Source organism: Heptranchias perlo, chromosome 6 (genome assembly GCF_035084215.1).
Source record: "Heptranchias perlo isolate sHepPer1 chromosome 6, sHepPer1.hap1, whole genome shotgun sequence".
Taxonomy (NCBI): domain Eukaryota; kingdom Metazoa; phylum Chordata; class Chondrichthyes; order Hexanchiformes; family Hexanchidae; genus Heptranchias; species Heptranchias perlo.
This window is the reverse complement of record NC_090330.1, coordinates 13497122-13524526: the sequence shown is the minus strand read 5'-3', so window position 1 is coordinate 13524526 and position 27405 is coordinate 13497122. Positions and strand designations below refer to the sequence as shown.

The following is a 27405-nucleotide window of genomic DNA, read 5'->3' as shown; positions in this document are numbered from 1 at the left end:
CATGCAGAGGCATTTCTTTCCAAATATCACGCCAAGTGATTCCTGTGCTCTGAAATTGTTTTCGTTTTATCTTCATGCGAATGAAGAGAATCTGATTAAATAGGAGAAAAAGAAAGGAGAGGGGTCATTCTGCTATCCTGCGCTCTCGGCAGGGAAGCCATGCTTGGGCGGGCACATGAGTCTCTGATAGGACGACCAGGTTGTAGTTCTCATTCTCCAGCCTGCACACCTCCTCAGCTCAGCTCCCTACTGGGAGAGTGGGAATGAAGAATCGACCCTTATATTTCTAATTTAATCAATGGTAAGAGAAGGGGAGAAACAACAATTTGCTTTCAATGCAAATTAAAGTATCATAGAATCATAGAATGGTTACAGGATAGAAGGAGGCTACTCGGCCCATCCAGCCTGTGCTGGCTCTTTGTGAGAGAAATCCAGTTGTCCCAATCTCCCGCTCTTTCCCTGTAGTCCTGCAAATTTTTTCCCTTCAAGTATTTATCCAATTCCTTTTTGAAAGCCACGATTGAATCTGCTTCTACCACCCTTTCAGGCAGCGCATTCCAGATCATAACTATTCCCTGCGTAAAAAAGTTTTTCCTCATGTCGCCTTTGGTTCTTTTGCCAATCACCTTAAACCTGTGTACTCTGGTTCTCGACCCTTTAGTCAATGAGAACAGTTTCTCTTTATTTACTTTATCTAAACCCTTCATGATTTTGAACACGTCTATCAAATCTCCTCTCAACCTTCTCTGCTCTAAGGAGAACAACCCCAGCTTCTCCAGTCTATCCACGTAACTGAAGTCCCTCATCCCTGGAACCATTCTAATAAATCTTTTCTGCAACCTCTCTAAGGCCTTCACATCCTTCCTAAAGCACGGTGCCCAGAATTGGACACAATACTCCAGTTGTGGCCGAACCAGTGTTTTATAAAGGTTCATCATAACTTCCTTGCTTTTGTACTCTATGCCTCTATTTATAAAGCCCAGGATTCCATTTGCTTTTTTAACCGCTTTCTCAACCTGTCCTGCCACCTTCAAAGATTTGTGCACATTTACCCCCAGGTTTCTCTGTTCCTGCACCCCCTTTAGAATTGTAACATTTAGTTTATATTGCCTCTCCTCATACCTCCTGCCAAATGTATCACTTCGCACTTCTCTGCGTTAAATTTCATCTGCCATGTGTCCACCCATTCCACCAGTCTGTCTGTGTCCTCTTTAAGTCAATTACTATCCTCCTCATTGTTTACTACGCTTCCAAGTTTTGTGTCATCTGCAAATTTTGAAATTGTGCCCGGTACACCCAAGTCCAAGTCATTAATATATATCAAAAAAAGCAGTGGTCCTGGTACTGACCCCTGGGGAACACCACAGTATACCTCTCTCCAGTCCGAAAAACAACTGTTCACCACTACTCTCTGTTTCCTGTCACATAGCCAATTTCGTATCCATGCTGCCACTGCCCCTTTTATTCCATGGGCTTCAATTTTGCTGACAAGCCTATTATGTGGCACTTTATCAAACACCTTTTGAAAGTCCAGATACACAACATCAACCGCATTACCCTTATCAACCCTCTCTGTTCCCTCATCAAAAAACTCAATCAAGTTAGTTAAACACGATTTGCCTTTAACAAACCCATGCTGGCTTTCTTTTATTAATCTACACTTGTCCAAGTGACCATTCACTTTGTCCCAAATTATCGTTTCTAAAAGCTTCCCCACCATCGAAGTTAAACTAACTGAGTATGAAAAAGAATGTGCCACAAGGACAATGTCTTTAGCCTCTAGAGAAACGCTTGATTTACTTACAAATTCTCAGAATATGCTGTAGCCGAAATGCTATCCTGCACATGTTGTTTGCATTCCGGGAGCTTGGTGTGTAACATGAGTGTATTGCAATCATCAATACTGTCCTGAATCTATTGGTACTTTATTTGTTGCACATGCCAAGAATGAGGCATTTTGCAGCATTATAATTGAAAGCACTGAAGACAGTGGTCTTGGGATTGAAACAGATGCTTTTCACATGATATATTGATCTGCAAGTCGCTAAGATTTTCTAGATGAAATATGTATATATATATATAGTAGGTTAGAACTGCGTGTAATTACATTTTGTTAGAAATTAGAAATATTTTGGCGAGTCTGTTCTGTTGACAGTATTTTAAATCTAATTTTTCTCTTCACTCTAGAACTATTCTGTACTGAATGTGGGGCCAGCCTCTTCAGTTATTACCATAAACAATTCTATGTACTGGCAGGACTTTGAGGAAGCCTGCGTATATGAATGCCTGGATGGTAAAGACTGCCAGAGCTTCTTCTGCTGCTACGAGGAGTGTAAATCAGGCTCGTGGCGGAAAGGGCGGATCCACGTAGACATTTTGAAATTAGACACATATTCACGCGTGTTTTTTCCAACAACATTTTTGCTATTTAATCTCGTCTACTGGGTTGGATACCTCTACCTTTAAGCTTCTGCCTGTACAAGTGAAGACTTCTTTCATTGACACTTGTCCTATAAACTCTGATATATCTCTCTGGATGTTGTCAGAAAAGAGAAGCTACCTGGGATGAAGTAACAGCATCAGTTCTTTTTTTTCCTTCATTTTTTATATATATATATATATATATATATACGAACTGCGAATTCGAAACAAAATCCTGGAAGGAAAAAGGTGCAGAATGTGTACATAGCTGGCAAGGCATCTCTGCAAGGTCATCAGTTGAAATATTTTTTGAAGAGAGCATCTTGAAGATAAAGTAACGATTGATCCTGTTGATTCCACTAACCGTATTCTAGGTTTTGCAACCAGCATTAATTATAGAGTAACTATTCACAGATTTGTTGGATAGTCAGAAAAGCCTCGATTTTTAAATAGTTGCATGAAGAAAAGTAAAGAGTTAGCTAAGAGCAAACTAGACCGAAGCATATTCCTCTTACAGAGCTAATTAGAATAAATTAAGGCATTTCTGGCCATAGCAACCCATGAAACGGTTTTATTTTCTTTCTAAATTAAAGGCAATCCATGAGTTGCCATTTGTATTCGACACGACGGACTAAATCCAGAGTTGTAGACAGGTCTTTTGAAGGAAAGCAAAGTTTTCTTTGAAAAAAAACTAGGAGTGTCTGTGTATGCTGTGTCTTTTCATTAACTGAAATTTCAAAACAGTGTTGGGTGAACAAAGTGTTAGACTGTTCGGAAAATTCATATTTTTATGTGGGGTTTATTTGGTAGTATGATGTTAGAGGTGACTGAGATAAACTAGCTGAAAATATTGGTGAAACATTAACTAGATACAAGGTGGTTCATTCTCCTTTCATTCATCTTTAAAATGATCACAATTCTGTTTAGCCCTTTGAGGACTGAGTTAGTATTTCTGTACCCAAATTAAAAAAGCCAAGTCTAAGTCCATGTCTTGGCTGATTCCCATTCATGAGCTTCCCCAGTGGCATATTTGGCACATTCTCACCCAGGAAAGCAAAGGGGCCTTTCCCACTTCGCTAAAGTGTATCTTCTGGTAGGTCGAAAGAGTGGCATTGATGGCATCTGTGGAGGTATCTGCAGGCTTGACCGTTCCATTCACTCGGACAAGGGGAATAGAAAACAGGGAAAAGAATTAAACATAACCTCCATATATAGGTGAGCTGCTGTGATGACATGACTGTCACAAATGTTGTTATTATATCAGCCATCAACTTTGAACCAGATATCACCACTTAGAAAAAAATCAATCCTGTAAGATCTCACATTGATTTTGCCATAAACAAAGTCGCAAAAAAAAACAAAAATTCAGAGTGACATCAAATAAAAGTGGAATTTGGGAGAAAAAAATTGGATGAGAATGTGGTGTCAATAATAAAAATAATAAAAACATAAGAAAACATGAATGAGAAAAGTCATGGGGGGTGATTTTAGGGGGCAATTGCGGGTGCGTTGGGGGCGGGGGAGCTCCGAAAATCGCAGAAATCCCGATCGCGTTTGGAAGCCGGCTCCAACCTGCCGACTTCCGAGTTTCCCAGGGACCCACCTGTGTGTGCGCGAGCGACCCGAAAACAGAAGTCCCGCCGGCTTTGACAGTTAAAGAGCCAAATGTACCTCATTAAGGTACTTAAGGCACTTTACCTGTGACAGATTAAGTACTTAGAAAGATTTTTAACTTACCTGGGCGGCTTGCCCACCGCTTCTGATTCGAAGGGCCGGATCAGGGAACAAGAAGCTAAATAAATTAAATAAAAAACCATGGCAGGAAGTGAAAACACTAAATGAACCTACCTTTGCACCCTGCTCCGATGTCCGATGTCTCCCTGTCCGATGTCCCCCTCCTCACCCCCCCCCCCCCGATGTCCCCTTTTCACCTCCCCTGATCTTCCCCCCCCCCGATCTTCCCCTCTCCCCCCCCCCCCCGATCTTCCCCTCCCCCCCCCCCCGATCTTCCCCTCTCCCCCCCGATCTTCATCATCAATCAACATCCAATCGTGTTGGAAACGGTAAGTTTTGTTCATGCGGGTTTGCCACAGGCACCTTCACCCTCTACCAACCCGCCACCATTGCAAAATCGAGCCCAGGGTCTCCAATGACTCAGTAGTTACATATACGTGATGTGCTGTTGAGTGGTATAAACTAAGAGAATGTGAGGTTCAATCTCTGGCTTATGCTGAATTAGCTGATCTAAGCTGGGTAGGGGTGAGCTTGCTACAATTCTGTGTGGCTCATATATGATGAATGGCCATTTGGACAGTGTACCAGATGTCTGTCAGTGCCCGTGTGCCATACTCCAGAGAATAAGGGACAAAGGGCAGAAAAATGCAGACTAGTGTGAAAGAGAAAAAAAATCTTTGAAATAATCGTGTAAACTTGCTCCTTCATGGATTCTGTCCAATCCCTGCTGGAATGTATGCGTTTGCGTTTGCTTGTGTGTGTGCATGCGTGCCCACTCCAGCACTGCCCCCTCTCACATCACCCACCCATTTAATGGATCTACCCACCCATTTAATCTCCTCCCGCAGCCCATGTGCACTCACCCCACATCCCCACATTCTGAGTGGAAAACTAGAGGATATTGATCTAATTTTACAAACTTTCAGTATTCACCCCTAATTGGTTGTTTTTCATAGTGGTACATTTCCATGGACCCAGCAGCTCAGCATATGTCTCCATTACATTGTTCAAGTGCCCATTCTTCATGTGTGTGCCCCTACATGTTAGCAGGTTATTAAATATGGGGACAGCATAGCTGGTTCTAATCTCCTAATCTTGTCTTCATCCACCATCCATACACACACACACACACACACACACACATAAACACACACACACACACACATAAACACACACACACACACACACACACATAAACACACAATTTCCAACAGAGGCTACCAGATAGTAATCGGTAGTAGGAACTTTGGCTGACTTTCCCATTCCTGGCCTTCAACTGCTGCCCCAACTGAGATACGAACATACAAACATGTCAGACAGGAAAAGACCAGCTGGTCCATCCAATCTGCCCCATTGTCATGATGCCTTTGCAGCCTCTTTACATCCTCCTCACAGCAATTTCCCTCCAGGAATGGGAAAGTCAGCCAAAGTTCCTACTACCAATTGCTATCTGGTAGCCTCTGTTGGAAACTGTGTGTGTGTGTGTGTGTGTGTGTGTGTGTGTGGATGGTGGATGAATGCAGGATTAGGAGATTAGGACCAGCCATGCTGTCCCCAAATTACTTTCCCACCTAGCTTTGTATTGTCGGCAAACTTGCATACATTTCACTCGGTACCCTCATCTAAGTCATTGATATAGACTGTAAACAGCTGAGGCCCAAGCACAGATCCTTGTGGCACCCCACTAGTTACCTGCCAACCTGAAAATGACCCGTTTATTCCTAATCCCTATTTTCTGTCCAGTAACCATTCCTCAATCCATGCTAATAAATTACCCCCAATCCCATGCGCCCTAACCTTGTGTAACATGCTCTTGTGTGGCACCTTATCGTATGCCTTTTGAAAATCTAAATATGCTACATCCACTGGTTCCCCTTTATCTACCCTTCTAGTTCCACCTTCAAAAAACTCCAACACAATTTCCCTTTCGCAAAACCATGTTGACTCTGCCCTTTCATATTATGATTTTCTAAGTACCCTGTTACAATGTCCTTAATAATAGATTCTAGCATTTTCCCTACTACTGATTTTTCAATCCCACTAAGCATCCTATATAGCTCTACAAGTTCCCCTCTGAAGTGTTTCATCTCAAGGTTGATCAAGTTTATCAAGTTATCCCTGAAAGTACATGCTCTTGCCACTGGGGATCACCCTCAGACTTGATACTAGTAACCACAACCTTCAAAAACTTACCTCTTCAACCATCTCCCCTGAATCTTCTGCTATTACTGCTCATGCAGTGCTTTGGCATATTTATGATATCAAAGTTGCTTTATGGTCTTGAAAATTTCACTCATCCCCAAAGGGGTTAAAGAACAATGCATCTTCTGCCTTACTGCAAAAGGGGATTTTAGTATTGTCAAATACTTCTGATTGGCCTTCGGGTTAAATCTGACCATTTTATTCAATCACTGTTACCTGGCTTTCTTCTTATTTATTCTCTTCCAAGTCCTTTAAAATAGTATTTAAAATCCAATTTTTTCCATTGATATTTTGCACTCAATCCACCCTTTTGTTCTTCCAAAGTTTGCTGTTTGAAAAATTTGCACATCCTTATTAAGTAGGTTTTAACCTCCATGTCAATTATGGTATCAAATTCAATTAGACTGGAACCTAAATATTCATTCATTTCCAGGTTGCTTTCTGTTCTGGTGGACAGCTGAATATAAAATCTAACATAGTATCTGCCCAAGATGTTGTGTTACAAAGCAGTCATTGCTTACCTCTAGAATTCCATTACTTCTATCCTTTTGTTCATCCCTGATCTGTTCACTTTATCTATAGAATATTAGAACGCCGTCATTATCCCATTGCGATTCGCTCCAACTGCCATTCCTTCTGTAAGCAGCTCTTGATCGGGAGAAAATACTGTTAGTAACATTATCATGGGAACACTTAACATGTTCCTGCCAAATTAATGTTGCTGCTATTTTAACTGAGACATTAAACTGAAATGGGTTAACATTTCTGTTAAAATATCAGAGAGAGGAATTTCATACGACCATGCTAAGCATTCACATGACAGTGACCAGCAGTAATTTCTTCTCATGTCTACTTATCTTGTACCGGCAGTCAGTGGTAGCTGTCAACTATTACTTTGTTTTCCTCTTTACTAATTTCCTCCCAAATTACTTCTGCGATTTCCCCTTTTACTGCTATATTCCCCCCTTTTGATAGTTGATATATCATTCTTTGCCCTGGAAAATAATCGACAACATCATTAACTTTTCTTGTTCTGAATGACCCACCGCTCAGAGTTTAGTCCCTTATTACAATCATTTGTCTACTTATATCGTGCACTTCCATCAAATGCTACCAGTTCTTTTATTTCACTTTCCTTCTCCTCCATGTTTTAGGCCAGACATAAGAATTGATAATCCATCATCAGTCATTGTAAATGGATGTTTGTTGACTAAAAGAAACATTGGGGGTAATTTTAATCTAACTGGTGGGCGAGAAGCTCGTGGGATGGGGTTTTGCACCCCGCCCAATATTATTCTTCATTGACTTCAATAGAAAGTAAAATCGAACAGGGTTTAAAACCAGCGTTGCACCCGTCAGTTGTCAGTTTCCCGACGGGCAGGTTAGGTTAAAATTACCTCCATTCTTTTTTACTTTAGACTAATAATTAATCAAATCTGGGCTTAAATATATCTCACTTTAAAACCATTATTGGGTTTTGATCGCTATTTAATACTACCATTGAACAATGCAGGGAGAGAGAGGAATTATTACTCCGGTCACAGTTTGACTAGAAATACCAACCAGAGTATATCATGAGGAACAAATTTGTAATATTGTTACATATAGTGGCCACAGCAATTCTTCTCCCGACTAGTTCACCATTATTGCACATTTACTGATTTAATTGTACCCCTGGCAGCATGCAGCAGAGTGATGGCTAATATGGGCACCTTAGTCATGTTGATTGATGATCATTTATAACATCATCAGAACTCCACCAAGAACAAATTTCCAATTTGTGGAACAACATAGCAGCTTTAACTGTAAAATACTGCCACTCCCCTTTAGAAGATCCAATTTTAAGTGCTAATCTCAACTACCATTTGAACTTGGCTACTTTCTCTGATCAAATTGGGTGTATTGTTGAATAAGTTGGTAGGTATATCAACAAGTAATGATGAGATATTCCAATGGAGGGTGGGAAGGGAGGAGAAAAATCGATAGAGAGCCTCCCCTTCATTCAGAGTGCCCCTTAGATCAGCGTTAATAATGGCTGTGGAGGCATCGAGAGTTACTCAACCTCACACTACATGGGGAGCAACAGGGAATGTAAGAAATACAAACCTTCATAATTTTTCAGTTTCCTCAAGGAGCATTGATAATGTTGCCCTGTACAGGTCTCTAACTTTCAACTTATAATATTCAGCATAACCATTCAACATAATATTGATCCTGGGATAGGGAGGTAACATTTATGAAGCTGCAAAAGAAATTCAGTACTCAAAGGGTTAATGACGCATTTCTGTATCGAATGGTGAGGCAACTGTACAGGTCATTAAGCCACTGAAGAAAATCAATCTTTGTTTTTATCATTTCTGTTTAAGAATTATTAACTTTATCCATGCACTTTATAAGTGTTTTAGTGAAATGTATTTACAACAAATAAAACTATTTTATGAGTAGAGAGTGTATACAGTATGCTTTTGTTTCATTATCACGTGTGTGTCTCATTCAATAATGTTACTAGTCAAACAAAAGCTCCCCTCGAAATTCTTTTCAGAGAAACTGTCGAGTTTGGGGTCACCAAATCATTCAAGAGTTCTTATTGTCCTTGGGATAGTACAGAGTGAGGTACTAAGAGCATCAGAAACCTAAATTATGAGGGAAGGATAAGAAAGTTGGGTTTGTTCTCTGTGGAGAAGAGAAGACTTCAAAGTGAGATAATTGAAGTCTTCAACATTATAAGGAGGATTGACAATATTATTCCAGACAAAACTGTTCGTTCCTGAGGATTGCTCAGTTAGGAGGAAGAAAGGAAGTCAAGTGGAAGTTTTTTTTAACAAAAAAAAAGCAAAGTATAGAGTTTACGGTTAGATTAAACAAGTTATAGGTAAAATAGGTTAGACCAGGTAGAAAGAAAAAAGTAAAATGAAAGTAAAAAAGAGTTAATTTTAGTTGGGAATTATCCTGGAGCTACTCCCATTCCGCCACTTCACTGGAAGTGTGGCAGAAACCCCGATTACACATGGGAGCAGTTCCAAGCAGCTTCCCGCCCACCGTTTTGTGCTCCTGCCAATTACTTCCCTCTCAACCCTACATTGTGGCTTAATGCCTCCCAGGGGCTTATTGATGAACAATGAGGCAGTGCTATCACCATAGAAACCATGGATCCAAAAATTGTTCTCTGCTGTGAAATCTTGATATAAAGATGAAAGACAGAACTTTCACGACCTCAGGATGTACCAAAGCATTTTTTACAGCCAATTACGTTCTTTTGAAGTGTAGTCACTGTTGTAATGTAGGGAAACGCAGCAGCCAATTTGCGCACAGCAAGGTCCCACAAACAGCAATGAGATAAATGGCCAATTAAACTGTTCTAGTGCTGTTAGTTGAGGGATAAATATTGACACTGGGGAGAACTCCCCTGCTCTTCTTTGAATAGTGCCATGAGATCTCCATCTACCTGAGAGCAGACGGGCCTTGGTTTAATGTCTCATCTGAAAGACAGCACCTCCGACAGTACAGCACTCCCTCAGTACTGCACTGAAGTGTCGGTTTAGATTATATTCTCTGGAGTGGATGTTATTATATTATGGTGACTGTTATAATGCCAGCTTGACTCAATTGGTAGCTTTCTCATCTCTGAATGAGAAAGCTTTGGGTTCAAGTCCCACTACAAGCCTTGAACATCTAATCTAAGCATATTCTCCAGTGCAGTATTGAGGGAGAGCTGCTTTGCCATACTTTGAATGAATTTTTTTTTATTCGTTCATGGGATGCGGGCGTCGCTGGCGATATATTTCCAAGTCGGGATGGTGTGTGACTTGAAAGGGAACGTGCAGGTGGGGTTGTTCCCATGTGCCTGCTGCTCTTGTCCTTCTAGGTGGTAGAGGTCGCGGGTTTGGGAGGTGCTATCGAAGAAGCCTTGGCGAGTTGCTGCAGTGCATCCTGTGGATGGTACAGACTGCAGCCACTGGTGGAGGGAGTGAATGTTTAGGGTGGTGGATGGGGTGCCAATCAAGCAGGCTGCTCTGTCCTGGATGGTGTCGAGCTCCTTGAGTGTTGTTGGAGCTGCACTCATCCAGGCAAGTGGAGAGTATTCCATCACACTCCTGACTTGTGCCTCGTAGATGGTGGAAAGGCTTTGGGGAGTCAGGAGGTGAGTCATTTGCCGCAGAATACCTAGCCTCTGACCTGCTCTCGTGGCCACAGTATTTATATGGCTGGTCCAGTTAAGTTTCTGGTCAATGGTGACCCCCAGGATGTTGATGGTGGGGGATTTGGCGATGGTAATGCCGTTGAATGTCAAGGGGAGGTGGTTAGACTCTCTCTTGTTGAAGATGGTCATTGCCTGGCACTTATCTGGCGCGAATGTTACTTGCCACTTATGAGCCCAAGCCTGGTTGTTGTCCAGGTCTTGCTGCATGCGGGCTCGGACTGCTTCATTATTTGAGGGGTTACGAATGAAACTGAACACTGTGCAATCATCAGCGAACATCCCCATTTCTGACCTTATGATGGAGGGAAGGTCATTGATGAAGCAGCTGAAGATGGTTGGGCCTAGGACACTGCCCTGAGCAATGTCCTGGGGCTGAGATGATTGGCCTCCAACAACCACTATCATCTTCCTTTGTGTTTTCCCCCTGATTCCCATTGACTTCAATTTTACTAGGGCTCCTTGGTGCCACACTCTGTCAAAAGCTGCCTTGATGTCAAGGGCAGTCACTCTCACCTCACCTCTGGAATTCAGCTCTTTTGTAATGAGGTCTGGAGCAGAGCGGTCGTGGCGGAACTCAAACTGAGCATCGGTGAGCAGGTTATTGGTGATTAAGTGCCGCTTGATAGCACTGTCGACGGCACCTTCCATCACTTTGCTGATGATTGAGAGTAGACTGATGGGGCGGTAATTGGCTGGATTGGATTTGTCCTGCTTTTTATGGACAGGACATACCTGGGCAATTTTCCACATTGTCGGGTAGATGCCAGTGTTGTAGCTGTACTGGAACAGTTTGGCTAGAGGCGCGGCTAGTTCTGGAGCACAACACTTCAGCACTACAGCTGGGATGTTGTCAGGGCCCACAGCCTTTGCTGTATCCAGTGCACTCAGCCGTTTCTTGATATCACGTGGAGTGAATCGAATTGGCTGAAAGACTGGCTTCTGTGATGGTGGGGATATCGGGAGGAGGCCGAGATGGATCATCCACTTGGCTCTTCTGGCTGAAGATGGTTGCAAAACACTTCAGCCTTGTCTTTTGCACTCACGTGCTGGACTCCGCCATTATTGAGGATGGGGATGTTTGCAGATCCTCCTCCTCCCGTTCGTTGTTTAATTGTCCACCACCATTCATGACTGGATGTGGCAGGACTGCAGAGCTTTGATCTGATCCGTTGGTTGTGGAATTGCTTAGGTCTGTCTATAGCATGTTGTTTCCACTGTTTAGCATGCATGTAGTTCTGAGTTGTAGCTTCACCAGGTTGGCACCTCATTTTTAGGTACACCTGGTGCTGCTCCTGGCATGCTCTTCTACACTCCTTATTGAACCAGGGTTGATCCCCTGGCTTGTTGGTAATGGTAGATTGAGGAATATGCCGGGCCATGAGGTTACAGATTGTGCTGGAATACAATTCTGCTGCTGCTGATGGCCCCCGGTGCCTCATGGATGCCCAGTTTTGAGCTGCCAGATCTGTTCTGAATCTATCCCATTTAGCACAGTGGTAGTGCCGCACAACACGTTGGATGGTGTCCTCAGTGCGAGGACGGGACTTCGTCGCCATGAGGACTGTGCGGTGGTCACTCCTACCAATACTGTCATGGACAGATGCCTTTGCGACAGATAGATTGGTGAGGACGAGGTTAAGTAAGTTTTTCCCTTGTGTTGGTTCGCTCACCACCTGCCGCAGGCCCAGTCTGGCAGCTGTGTCCTTCAGGACTCGGCCAGCTCGGTCAGTAGTGGTGCTACCGAGCCACTCTTGGTGATGGACATTGAAGTTCCCCACCCAAAGTACATTTTGTGCCCTTGCTACCCTCAGTGCTCAACATGGAGGAGGACTGATCCATCAGCTAAGGGAGAGACGGTAGGTGGTAATCAGCAGGAGGATTTCCTTGCCCATGCGTGACCTGATGCCATGAGATTTCACGGGGTCCGGAGTCAATGTTAAGGACTCCCAGGGCCACTCCCTCCTGACTGTATTTCACTGTACCACCACCTCTGGTGGGTCTGTCCTGCTGGTGGGACAGGACATACCCAGGGATGGTGATGGAAGAGTCTGGGACGTTGGCTGAAAGGTATGATTCTGTAAGTATGGCTATGTCAGGCTGTTGCTTGACTAGTCTGTGGGACAGCTCTCCCAATTTTGGCACAAGTCCCCAGCTGTTAGTGAGGAGGACTTTGCAGGGTCGACTGGGCTTGGTTTGCTGTTGTCGTGTCCGGTGCCTAGTGGTCCGATGCCGGGTGGTCCGTCCGGTTTTATTCTTATGATGACTTTTCGTAGAAGAGATTTTACAACTGAGTGGCTTGCTAGGCCATTTCAGAGGGCAATTAAGAATCAACCACATTGCTGTGGGTCTGGAGTCACATATAGGCCAGACCGGGTAAGGACAGCAGGTTTCTCTTCCCTAAAGGGCATTAGTGAACCAGATGGGTTTTTATGACAATCCGGTAGTTTCATAGCCACCATTACTGATACTAGTATTTTAATTCCAGATTTTTGTTTAATTAATTGAATTTAAATTCACCAGCTGCCGTGGTGGGATTTGAACTCATGACTCTATGCTACCGTACCCATGAAATGTTAAACTGAATCCCCATCTGCTGGTTCTGGTGGATATTAAAGAAGAGCACAGAGTTCTCTCGGTATCCTGACAACATTCCTCCCTCAACCAACACTACCAAATATGGACTAACTGCTTCATCATTTAATTGCTGCTTGTGGGATTGTGCTGTGCGCGTAATGACTTCTGCATTTGACTACATAACAATAGTCACTGCATTTCAAACCAACTTATTGGAAGTGATTTTAACCCCCAAGAACGGGTGGGTTGGGGGCGGGGGGGAGTTCAAAATGTTTTTTGGGTCACGACCAGCAACCCAACTCCACTTTGGGTTCAATGTGGGTGCATAAAAGTACAGGTTTCCCACTGGGAATGCAACGTGCGAAAATTTTGCAGTTGCAACCCAAAAAAACAACTATTTTCAACTCCCACCCACCCAACGCACCTGTTCTTGGGAGTTAAAATTACCCCCATTGTATCAGAAGCACTTTGAGATGTTTCTGAGAAATGTAGTAAAGTGCTATAGAAATGCTACTCCTTCTCCATTTAAAAAGAACATACTTATTGGCTATACTCTCTGGGTCCCACTGTGAAGTGTTGAAGTTTTAGGATATGTTAGATGAATAATTATATTGCCATGGTACTGTCTCTTGTTTTCTAATATTTAATTTCCAGTAAAAATATCTACATTGAACCAGGGCAAGGCAAAAACATCAAATTCTATGGATTATTTGTCAAGGCCTTTGGATTACTGGTCCTGTAACATAACCACTGCACTACTGTACCCCTTTTGGCCCATCTTATTTATTGAGTTGGGGTTTAAGTTAAATGAAAAGTTTTCTTTACAAAAAGAGTTGCTAGGACATGGCAAGCTTTGCGACGGGGAGTATTTGAGTCAGAGACTGTTGCATCTTTTAAGGAAAAAGTGGATACGCATTTAAAGCAGAGAAAGATGGTTATGGAGAGAAACCAGGTTGGCAGGTTTAATTTTGGATTGAACTACCAACGTTGGGTAATTTGTAACCACAATCTATAGGTGCATGCTCTGTTAATCAGTATCAATGCAATTTAAGAACAGTAGTTCTTTGGTCCTGTGGGAAGGCACTATACCACTGCTGCATGGCATCCTGTCAATGAGAAAAGCAATCCCATTCCATCCTTCGACAAATATTTACTGTCCAATTTATTAAGTCAATGTGACGCAGTTCCGTCTTGCACTTAAATGAGTTTGAACTGCCAAGGAAGCGAATTTTCGTGCTTCATGCAAAACAGACTGTAATTGCAACCCTACAATCAGTGGAAATGCAACAAATGCAATCTTTGTGGCAGATCATTTTCAATGTAACAGGTTTTACTGACATATGTAAACATTTTTGTCTGACAATGTAAAGCCTCAAAAAAGCACGTAGCATGGAGAGTTAAAATTAAACTTATTTCTCTTTTCAGCCACGATCGATGAATACAGATGAGCAGAGGGCTGTGATAGGTACAAAAAGCTGTGTACCTCTCACACGCTCGATGCTTTGCTCATCATGAACTGGAGGAGTTTGCAATATGCTTCAGTGCAGCTGTGCTTGTCCAAAGGCTTTGTTTAGCAGAAATAGCAGTGCACTCACAATTTATATTACCTAGTCCCCATCAACTGAAAAGTGCAAGCTGCTGTGACAACAAAGGTACCAGCAAACACATAGCGGCTCACTTGCAATTTTGCTATTCTCTGGATAAACATTGCAATAATTGAAGTCTCTTTCAAAGCCTTTGTCATAGATACCAGCTGATCTTTTGTTGCGTTTCTCTTAGGTAGTATAGAGTCTGGAGCACTGTTTGTGATGTTTAACGCCGTCCCATTCTAAGTCAGGGAAACAGAGCACAGCATGGGGTTCAGGAGCAGAGCACAGTGGGCTGTGTTCTGGAGCGCAAACATTCGTACAAGAGGAGCACAGAAAGCTCTGAAAGTAGAGCAGAGCAGGGCCTGGGGGCAGAGTAATAAAATCAGAAAATGCTGGAAATAGTCAGCAAGTCAGGCAGCATCTGTGGAGAACGAAACGAGTTAACATTTCAGGTCGATGACCTTCTGTCAGAACTGGCGAAACAGCAGTTAACTCTGTTTCTCTCTCCACAGATGCTGCCTGACTTGCTGACTATTTCCAGCATTCTCTGCTTTTATTTCATATTTCCAGCATCCGCAGCATTTTGTTTTTCACTGGGAGCAGAGTACATGGGGGTCGGGGGGGCAGGGAATGGAGCACCCTGGTGCCAATGAAGGGAACTTGGTAGGTTGTGATAGTGCAACATTCTGATGACCTGGGAGTGGAATATTCCAAGGGCCGGAGATAGGAATCCAAGGGGGTCGAGGAGTGGGACATAGTGAGGACTGAGTGCGGGAGACAATTCAAAAACCCCTGGAGCTGAGGAGCAAAAGAGATGGGTAAACAGGCAATGGTGATGATGGCGATTTGAAGGAAATACTCTTATGTACTGGCTTTGGAGGTGGTGCAATAAGAAAAGGGCAGAAGGCAAAAACCCTGGACTTGTTTGAGATATGGATAGATGCTGTGATGGGAAAATGAAGTTAAATGGAGTTAAATCCATCGGGTAAAATGATAGGCAGACTTCTTGTTTCTTGTCTTGCCTTTATTTCATTGTTACAGTGCGATAAGTAGGATACAGTCAAACCTAGGCACGAACTCTTCAGACCATACCCCCCTTACACAGTCAAAGCATGGTCCCTTTATGCTACCATTTCCTCATAGTCTGGACACGCCTTATATAATACACATAGATTGATTCGCCTCTGTCTGCCATTCCAACACCACTTAAAACTAACTGGCTTTGGAACGTGATGTGGAGATGCCGGTGATGGACTGGGGTTGACAATTGTAAACAATTTTACAACACCAAGTTATAGTCCAACAATTTTATTTTAAAATCCACAAGCTTTCGGAGGCTTCCTCCTTCCTCAGGTGAATGTGGAAATGAAATCCTCGAACCTATCGCATTTATAAATCACAGAACAATGCCTGGTGATTACAGATAGTCTTTTCAACTGCCCGTTGCCAAGGCAACCAAAGTGTTCAGACAGACAGGTGTTACCTACAGGGCCACCGGATATACAAACGGCCAGAACTAAAAAAACAGATGATGTGGAGATGCCAATTAAAAAAAACAGAGCGAGAGAGGCAGAAACATAGAAACATCCGGAAGGAAAAGACAGCAATTGACCCGTTATATTAAAAACAGATAACATTTGTTCGCTGGTGGGGTATCGTGCAGCGTGACATGAACCCAAGATCCCGGTTGAGGCCGTCCTCATGGGTGCGGAACTTGGCTATCAATTTCTGCTCGATGATTTTGCGTTGTCGAGTGTCTCGAAGGCCGCCTTGGAGTACGCTTACCCGAAGGTCGGTGGCTGAATGTCCTTGACTGCTGAAGTGTTCCCCGACTGGGAGGGAACCCTCCTGTCTGGCGATTGTTGCGCGGTGTCCGTTCATCCGTTGTCGCAGCGTTTGCATGGTCTCGTTTGCAGGAAAGGATGCCCCAGAGCATGGTACATTGGCGAGACCATGCAAACACTGCGACAACGGATGAACGGACACCGCGCAACAATCGCCAGACAGGAAGGTTCCCTCCCAGTCAGGGAACACTTCAGCAGTCAAGGACATTCAGCCACCGACCTTCGGGTAAGCGTACTCCAAGGCGGCCTTCGAGACACTCGACAATGCAAAATCGTCGAGCAGAAATTGATAGCCAAGTTCCGCACCCATGAGGACGGCCTCAACCGGGATCTTGGGTTCATGTCACGCTACACGTTACCCCACCATAACAAATGTTATCTGTTTTTAATATAACGGGTCAATTGCTGTCTTTTCCTTCCGGATGTTTGTATGTTTCTGCCTCTCTCGCTCTGTTTTTTTTAATTGGCATCTCCACATCATCTGTTTTTTTAGTTCTGGCCGTTTGTATATCCGGTGGCCCTGTAGGTAACACCTGTCTGTCTGAACACTTTGGTTGCCTTGGCAACGGGCAGTTGAAAAGACTATCTGTAATCACCAGGCATTGTTCTGTGATTTATAAATGCGATAGGTTCGAGGATTTCATTTCCACATTCACCTGAGGAAGGAGGAAGCCTCCGAAAGCTTGTGGATTTTAAAATAAAATTGTTGGACTATAACTTGGTGTTGTAAAATTGTTTACAATTGGCTTTGGAACAGTCATTTCCTTACAAAGATTTTGTGTCTTTGTTTGCCTCAATTAGGTGTGAGTTTTCTCCCATCAAAGTTTGATCTTGCATAGATCACTGTGTAGTGACGTGTGATTTTCCTTTGTTTGACTGATCTTTGTTTCCTAGACTGGCTGCCTCCGTTTGTCGTTCACCAATTCAAAGCTAATTATCTCGTATATTTTTCCCGGGCTTTGAGTAATACCCAATTTGTTTCTGTACAATAGGAAGTCAATTGCTAGCAAGGACTAGTCTTGACTTGTCTTTAGTTGGGTGGCTGTTCCACCCTATCAGTCTTCACAATGTTTCTTCCCCTCATCCATGTCTCAATATATATCACTTTTTTTTATTTTATCGTGCCCTCTCTTTTCTGGAATACTAAACACAACATAAGGCAACAAACAAAATAATTAAAACAATTAATACAATTATTTAAAACCTCAAGAAAACATCTGGGGCTCCATTTTAGCACCCGCTATCGGGTGCGTTCCTGGCGGGGGGGGCTCCGAAAATCGGGGAATCCCGGAGCGGGTCGGGAGCCCGGCTCCAACCCGCCCACTTCCGGGTTCCCCACACACGCGCTGACATGCGCGCGCAGCCCCCGCATGTGGGACTCCCGCAGGCAATTAAAGCCAGCGGGGTGCCACTTGAGAGTATTTACCTTGCTATTTCAGGTCATTAACAGACCTGATTAGGGATTTTAGAAACAACTGGGACTGTTTCCCATACTGGGGGAATCACTCCCTGTTGAAATGGACATGTTGCAGCTATCAGCCTGTAGCAGCTGCAAAGGTCTATTTGACAGATGGCGGGGGGAAACCCTCACTCATTGCAGGAGGCCACTCTGTCACTTGGGACAAAGTTTGGCCTCCACCACCCTCCTCCTGACAATCAAACTCACCAACTTGCATACTTACCCCAGGGTCCAGAGACATGTACCTACCTTGCGGACCCCCTCAGATGTACATCTTCCGGATGGGGGCCACCTTAGCTGCAGTCATGACCTCCTCAGAGGGCGAACAGCATCACCAGCCTCGCCGGCCACGCCGTCCACCTCTGACACGTGGAGCTCCACAACAGAGTGCTGTGACACATCCACCTGCACAGCAGGAGGGAGGGCAACCACAGAGAGAGATGCATCGCAGGGGGCACCACCCTCGCCACAGGGTCCACAGACCGGGGCTCAGCTTCCTGGACCTCTCTGAGCAGCGGTGCACACGGAGGCTCAGAGTCATTCGACATGTAGTCGTGGACATCTGCAGCCTCCTTCATGCCGAGCTGCTCCTGGCTGGCCCAAGCACCATCTTCTTACCTGTCGCTGTCAAAGTCAGCACTGCCCTCAACAACTTCTCCTCCGCATCCTTCCAGGGTGCCACCGGGGACATCGCCGACGTCTCTCAGTCGTCTGCACAAAAGAGCCCTGCAAATACACCTACACCCACTCTGCAGTGACACAATGTGGGGCCTCACAGGCACCAATAATCTGGTATCCCCAATTTTGGTCATCCCCAGTTGGTGTGAGGCAAAATATCAGATATATGGTGTAATGCAATATCTTTTTCTCTTTGAGTATGCCATGTCCGTTCTCCGAGTTCCATCGATCGAACCTGCAGAGAGCAGTAAGGGGATTCTTTATCCAGGCTTAAAGACACCTGCTAGCGATGAGCTCTACAGCACATCACAGCCAAATAGCCACTCCTTGAACAGCAAAACGTATCTGGGGCTTTCCAGACTCCCTCATTCCCACTAACCAATGTCCTTGTGTAGTTCACAAACTTGTAACATTGTATATCCTCTTTCAAAAAGTCTATCGAGTTCACTTTGAATATTTCCTTCATCTACAGATAGCGATAGCACTGCCACTGTTACAGGAATCATTCTTGAAATAATGTATCTTCCCGGCATAAAAGACCAATCAGAGTCTTCGCACCTTACGCCAAACCATATTCCCATCTAATTTCTGGATTTATTTTAATAAAATTTGGGATCCAATTGTTTACTAATATCATTTAACCCCTTTTAAGTAAACAGAAAACCCTCATACACAATTGCCTTTGAGAGCAGTTGTTCCTTTCTAAAATTGGTTTATCCATTACTGACAGCATCCATTGGTAAAACTAAATCAATGGGCAAATGTAAAGATCAAAAATATAATACATCATTATACAATATAGTGTCTGACTTAATAACTTCAAGTCAATTTTTACTCTCTATTCTTTTTTATTATTCGTTCATGGGATGTGGGCGTCGCTGGCAAGGCCGGCATTTATTGCCCATCCCTAATTGCCCTTGAGAAGGTGGTGGTGAGCCGCCTTCTTGAACTGCTGCAGTCTGTGTGGTGAAGGTTCTCCCACAGTGCTGTTAGGTAGGGAGTTCCAGGATTTTGACCCAGCGACAATGAAGGAACGGCGATATATTTCCAAGTCAGGATGGTGCGTGACTTGGAGGGGAACGTGCAGGTGGTGTTGTTCCCATGCGCCTGCTGCTCTTGTCCTTCTAGGTGGTAGAGGTCGTGGGTTTGGGCGGTGCTGTCGAAGAAGCCTTGGTGAGTTGCTGCAGTGCATCCTGTGGATGGTACACACTGCAGCCACTGTGCGCCGGTGGTGGAGGGAGTGAATGTTTAGGATGGTCGATGGAGTGCCAATCTAGCGGGCTGTTTTGTCCTGGATGGTGTCAAGTTTCTTGAGTGTTGTTGGAGATGCACTCATCCAGGCAAGTGGAGAATATTCCATCATACTCCTGACTTGTGCCTTGTAGATGGTGGAAAGGCTTTAGGGAGTCAGGAGGTGAGTCACTTGCCGAAGAATACCCAAACTCTGACCTGCTCTTGTAGCCACAGTTTTTATGTGGCTGGTCCAGTTATGTTTCTGGTCAATGGTGACCCCCAGGACGTTGATGGTGGGGGATTCTGCGATGGTAATGCCGTTGAATGTCAAGGGGAGGTGGTTAGATTCTCTCTTGTTGGAGATGGTCATTGCCTGGCACTTGTCTGGTGCGAATGTTACTTGCCATTTACCAGCCCAAGCTTTGATGTTGTCTAGGTCTGGCTGTATGCGGGCTCGGACTGCTTCATTATCTGAGGGGTTGCGAATGGAACTGAACACTGTGCAATCATTAGCGAACATTCCCATTTCTGACCTTATGATGGAGGGAAGGTCATTGATGATGCAGCTGAAGATGGTGTGGCCTAGGACACTGCCCTGAGGAACTCCTGCAGCAATGTCCTGGAGCTGAGATGATTGGCCTCCAACAACCACTACCATCTTCCTTTGTGCTAGGTATGACTCCAGCCACTGGAGAGTTTTCCCCCTGACTCCCCCCTCATTGACTTCAATTTTACTAGGGCTACTTGGTGCCACATTCGGTCAAATGCTGCCTTGATGTCAAGGGCAGTCACTCTCACCCCACCACCGGAATTCAGCTGCTTTGTCCATGTTTGGACCAAGGCTGTAATGAGGTCTGGAGCCGAGTGGTCCTGGTGGAACCCAAACTGAGCATCGGTGAGCAGGTTATTGGTGAGTAAGTGCCATTTGATTGCACTGTAGACAACACCTTCCATCACTTTGCTGATGATTGAGAGTAGATTGATGGGGCTTTAATTAACCAGATTGGATTTGTCCTGCTTTTTGTGGACAGGACATACCTGGGCAATATTCCACATTGTCGGGTAGATGTCAATGTTGTAGCTGTACTGGAACAGTTTGGCTAGAGGCGCTGCTAGGTCTGGAGCACAAGACTTCAGCACTGCAGCTGGGGTGTTGTCGGGGCCCATAACCTTTGTTGTATCCAGTGCACTCAGCCATTTCTTGATATCACGTGGAGTGAATCAAATTGGCTGAAGACTGGCTTCTGTGATGGTGGGGATATCGGGAGGATGCTGAGATGGATCATCTTCTCGGCACTTCTGGCTGAAGATGGTTGCAAATACTTCAGCCTTGTCATTTGCACTCACGTGCTGGACTCGGCCATCATTGAGGATGGGGATGTATACAGAGCCTCCTGCTCCCGGCAGGTCATCTCCATATCCCGGTCGGTCACCTTCTGTTCAGTCTCATCTTTCTCCTCAATCAGAATTCGAAGATGTTGCAGCGATGCCACACTTTTCCTGTTATCAGTCAGCCTATTCCTTCCTCATTACGGTCCTGTTGCGTTGCCAAGATGAGGATGACAACCGCCTCCATGTAACAAAGAACGACCAAATTGTATATCTGTCCTTAAGCAGCGACCCCGCCCTTTTTGTCGGGCTTGCACTGTTCTCCGTGATACCAGCTGTATCGTATTTTCCTTCACCGTTATTGCGTGGCCAATTTCACTTTCGGTAACCAGAAGTTTACTTTGTAAATCTTGTTTTGCAGCCTGAACTTCCGTTAGCCTTTTCTCATGCTCCGTAGTTATGTTCCGGAGGTATTTCTGCATATCCTCTTGCCTCCTTTCAACTTTCTCCTGCAGCTTGTTCTGCAGAGCTCCTGGTTCTTTTTCAAAGGCACTGTGCTGTTTCCTTAGTTTGGTCTCAACTGCATTGGTTTTCTGCTTTTCAATCACCAACTCCTGGTTCAATTTGCACTTGTCACTTGAGAGAGTAACCTCATCTTGAAACGTTCGAAGCAACTTTTCTTTTTCTTGTAACTGCTGCTGCAATGCAGGAATGGGATCACATTTTACTCCAAGTTTCTGCCAAATATTTTGTGCTCCCACAGCCTTGTCTTTCAGAACCTTAGTAACAAAGATAGCCATAATAAAGATAGCCTCCTCCTCAGTGAATGTCATAATTTGCAAAGAAGAGAGAAAATCTTTAAATTTTATATCAGTATTTTCTTTACCATATTTTTTTTTATTCGTTCATGGGATGTGGGCGTCGCTGGCGAGGCCGGCATTTATTGCCCATCCCTAATTGCCCTTAAGAAGGTGGTGGTGAGCCACCTTCTTGAACCGCTGCAGTCCGTGTGGTGACGGTTCTCCCACAGTGCTGTTAGGTAGGGAGTTCCAGGATTTTGACTCAGCGACAATGAAGGAACAGCGATATATTTCCAAGTCAGGATGGTGTGTGACTTGGAGGGGAACATGCAGATGATGTTATTCCCATGTGCCTGCTGCCCTTGTCCTTCTAGGTGGTAGAGGTTGTGGGTTTGGGAGGTGCGGTTAAGGAAGCCTTGGCGAGTTGCTGCAGTGCATCCTGTGGATGGTACACACTGCAGCCACGGTGCGCCAGTGGCGGAGGGAGTGAATGTTTAGGGTGGTGGATGGGGTGCCAATCAAGCGGGCTGCTTGATTTCTCTGTTCCTTGGCAATGGTTTTCTGCATACCACGACTGATCACTTGGCTTTTGTCATCAATCACAGTATTCCTCTTTTCAGCATGACCACCAGTCTCAGCATTATTTAAAGGAATGTTGACTGTGGGCTTCATTGGGTGATTCTCCACTGAAGCTGAAACTGCCTCTACTCTTTGCTTTTTTGGCGCCGTTTTTCTTTTCACAAATCCACTTTCATGTGGTTTAGTTTCCATTGATAGAAGCACTGGTTCTTGCTTTTTGATTACCATTTGAACAGATTCAGTGTGCTCTTTGATATGACCACTGTGAAACCAGCATGCATCCTTATTAGTCAAGGCATGGGAAGCTGCAGTGCCCGTACCTCATTTAGCATTTGGGTAGGGCCCCCCTATCCCGTCATACTGGGGTATCTGTTCTCTAAGCTCACATAGCTCTGGGAGGGTCAGGTCTCTATTGACCCGTTGGGCCTCATAACTGATGAATGGTCTGCCTCACTGTGTCCGTGCTTCCTCCCGTCTGGACCCATTTGGTCATGACTGGTACTAGATTCATGCTCCCCTCCTATCGTGTCTACTCCGAGACCGAGCCCTGCCGTCCATGTTGCCTGGTGTGCTATTTGCTCTTGATCCTCATCCTCCTCGCTCTCTCCACCATGCCTCCTCATCTTTTCCTGTGCTCCCGGAACCCACTCATCCTCCTCTGTTTCTGATTCTACCTCCTCTTTCCCAAGTGATAGTGCCGCTACTCGTATTTGCAGTTTTCTATTGTTTTCTTGCTCGCTTTACCTGGCCCAGCTTCCCTCCCTCAATTTGCATATTACTTCACTCAATTTGCACATTACCTCCCTGTCCTTTTTATCGGGGCGGGTAGCCCACAACTCTGTATCAGCTGTTTTAATATTACCGACAACACCAACGACCCTCCTTATGAATTTACAGAAAAGTGCCAGGAAAGAAATAAAACAGAAAAGACAAGGCCAGGCAAGCCAACCTCGTCACAGTGCTTCTGAGCCCATTCCATTGCCCATGGCATACACCCATAGTTATTTCCCATTGCTTTTACTGCCATCCTAGCAGAATAGCTTGTCCCCTCTTGGATTTGGCTTAACCTTTTTAAAGTTTTCCCGTACAACAACAGCCTAACCCTACAACCACAAAAGCCTGTTCCTTCTTGGATTTGGCTTTAGCCTGTCCCTTCTTGGGTTTGGCTCATTTGGAGGTGATCAGTCTCCTTCTAATTACCCCTTACAACAATCTCCCCTTTCTGTGGTACCTATAGATATTGAGGTCTGTATAACTGGTACAGAGGTTTCCTAGCTAGTGTCACTTTATAGCACTATACAACTTCCTAAATAATAACTACGTATCCACCACTCCAGGATTATACTCACAAATGTACGCAGTTCATTGCTGTGCCTTGTTGGTCGTCTGTCCGTGGGTTGGTTGATGGATTGGAAGAAGTCTATGTCCGGAATCAGTCCCCATCTGCAGTCAGGTCCACTGATCCAGGCTTCACTTCAGGCCGGTCTTGACCGTCCCTGGTTTTGTGTTTTTGGCAGGACTCTTCAAGTGCAGTTCGTATCGGCTCACCAATGAAGTTAAATGAAGTTAAATGGAGTTAAATCCATCGGGTAAAATGATAGGCAGAATCCTTGTTTCATGTCTTGCCTTTATTTCCTTGTTACAGTGCGATAAGTAGGATACAGTCAAACCTAGGCACGAACTCTTCAGACCATACCCCCCTTACACAGTCAAAGCGTGGTCCCTTTATGCTACCATTTCTTTATAGTCTGAACACACCTACTGAAATTTATTTAATACACGTAGATTGATTCGCCTCTGTTTGCCATTCCAACACTTAAAACCAACTGGCTTTGGAACAGTCATTTCCTTATAAAGATTTTGTGTCTTTATGAAAGGTAGGTCGTGCCTGACAAACCTGATTGAATTTTTTGAAGAGGTGACTAAAGTAGTGAACAGGGGAATGTCAATGGATGTTATTTATATGGACTTCCAGATGGCATTTGATAAGGTCCCACATAAGAGACTGTTAGCTAAGATAGAAGCCCATGGAATCTAGGGAAAAGTATGGACTTGGTTAGGAAGTTGGCTGAGCGAAAGGCGACAGAGAGTAGGGATAATGGGAAGGTACTCACATTGGCAGGATGTGATTAGTGGAGTCCCGCAGAGATCTGTCTTGGGGCCTCAATTATTCACAATATTTATTAACGACTTAGATGAAGGCATAGAAAGTCTCATATCTAAGTTTGCCGATGACACAAAGATTGGTGGCATTGTAAGCAGTGTAGATGAAAACATAAAATTACAAAGCGATATTGATAGATTAGATGAATGGGCAAAACTGTGGCAAATGGAATTCAATGTAGACAAATGTGAGGTCATCCACTTTGGATCAAAAAAGGATAGAACAGGGTACTTTCTAAATGGTAAAAAGTTAAAAAACAATGGATGTCCAAAGGGACTTAGGGGTTCAGGTACATAGATCATTGAAGTGTCATGAACAGGTGCAGAAAATAATCAAGAAGGCAAATGGAATGTTGGCCTTTATATCTAGAGGACTAGAGTACAAGGGGCAGAAGTTATGCTGCAGCTATACAAAACCCTGGTTAGACCGCACCTGGAGTACTGTGAGCAGTTCTGGGCACCGCACCTTCGGTAGGACATATTGGCCTTGGAGGGAGTGCAGCGTAGGTTTACTAGAATGATACCCGGACTTCAAGGGTTAAGTTACGAGGAGAGGTTACACAAATTGGGGTTGTATTCTCTGGAGTTTAAAAGGTTAAGGGGTGATCTGATCAAAGTTTATAAGATATTAAGGGGAACAGATAGGGTGGATAGAGAGAAACTATTTCCGCTGGTTGGGGATTTTAGGAGTAGGGGGCACAGTCTAAAAATTAGAGCCAGACCTTTCAGGAGCGAGATTAGAAAACATTTCTACACACAAAGGGTGGTAGAAGTTTGGAACTCTCTTCCGCAAACGGCAATAGATACTAGCTCAACTGCTAAATTTAAATCTGAGATAGATAGCTTTTTGGCAACCAAAGGTGTTAAGGGATTATGGGCCAAAGGCAGGTATATGGAGTTAGATCACAGATCAGCCATGATCTTATGGCCTCTTATGGAGCAGGCATGAGGGGCTGAATGGCCTCCTCCTGTTCCTATGTTCCTATGTTGTTTGCTTCAATTAGGTGTGAGTTTTCTCCCATCAAAGTTTGATCTTGCATAGATCACTGTAGAGTGACGTGTGATTTCCTTTAGTTTTACTGATCTTTGTTTTCTAGTCTGGCTGCCTCCGTTTGTCGTTCACCAATTCAAAGCTAATTATCTCATGTATATTTTTCCCAGGCTTTGAGTAATACCCAATTTGTTTCTGTACAATAGGAAGTCAATTGCTAGCAAGGACAAGTCTTGACTTGTCTTTAGTTGGGGGACTGTTCCACCCTATCAGTCTTCACAATGTTTCTTCCCCTCATCCATGTCTCAACAGGTACTGTAGTTTTTTTTGAATGGATGAGCTAAGATCAGCTGACTCAACTCCCACATCCATAGCTATCTTGTGAAATAATTAAATCGATCTAATGTTTCAGGTCGAAGATCTTTCATCTGATGAACTCTGACGAAAGGTCTTCGACCTGAAACGTTAACTCTGTTTCTTTCTCCACAGATGCTGCCTCACTTGCTGAGCTTTTCCAGCATTTTCTGTTTCTATTTCAGATTTCCAGCATCCACAGTATTTTGCTTTTGAGATAAATCGATCTACCTCGTCTCACTCATCCCGGTTACATCAACAGATTAATAAATGTGTTGCTCATCCTGTCTCTTCCCTTATTATATAAGAAGAAATGGAATAGACAAGCATCAGAAACTCACGGAATATACAATATATTAGGTTAAGTACAAATATTATATAATCATTGGAAACATATCTAACTGTATAAATATATCTAATCCAGTATAAATCTGAATCTAAAAATTAGATAACAGTATAAAATTATACATGAGTGTGTCGTATTAATAGATGTAAATGTACATGATACTAACGGTTCTCTTCATGCTCATCATGAGCTGGATGTTCTGTCAGGACAGAATATGGACAATGTACAATGGGGGGGATAATTTTCATTTTCACTGCTTGGTGGAACCGATCGGCTGATGGAATGAAAATCGAGTTCTATAATGGGCAGGTGCCCACTGTGCCAGTGTGCCACCCATGTGGTAAAGGTGAAAATTACCCTCAATGTATTATTCGAATGTTAAGGGGCTGCTGTCTCCTATTAGGGCCATGTGGTCTAATTGCTGTAAATAAGCACATTCTGCAACAAAGCAACAATCTGCATTTATATAGCTCCATTAACATGGAAAATGTCCCAAGACGCTTCACAGGAGCATCAGCAAACAAAATTTGACACCAAGCCCTATAAGGAGATATTAGGACAGGTGACCAAAAGCTTGGTCAAAGTGGTAGGCCTTAAGAAGCGTCTTAAAGGAGGAAAGGAGCGAGGCGGAGAGGTTTAGGGAGTGAATTCTAGAACTTAGGGCCTAGGCAGCTGCAGGCACAGCTGCCGATGATGGAGCGGTGAAAATTGGGGATGCGCAAGAGATTAGGTTAATAACAGGATCGTTCCTTTTAAGTATACCATGAGATCAATTACAGGCTAATTCTTTCTCTGGAGATTGACGGAGACTTGCAAATCCCTGGCTAATCAGCAAGGTCAGAAAAGCCAGCAGGAAATGAGTAGCTTTCCTTCTCTTTTTGAACAATGTTTTTGCATCGGTAACAAAG

The 27405-nt window shown here is 44.0% G+C and overlaps 1 protein-coding gene across 2 annotated transcripts in view; it reads left to right on the top strand.

Moving 5' to 3' along the window:
* The window catches only part of LOC137322761 (gamma-aminobutyric acid receptor subunit gamma-3), a 448547-nt gene extending 446081 nt beyond the window's left edge, over positions 1-2466 (top strand). For both annotated transcript variants that reach the window (XM_067985791.1, XM_067985790.1), the window contains one exon: positions 2188-2466. In XM_067985791.1, the coding sequence (XP_067841892.1) occupies positions 2188-2466 (279 nt within the window). The remainder of the gene's footprint in view (positions 1-2187) is intronic.
* Positions 2467-27405: the final 24939 nt, after the last annotated feature.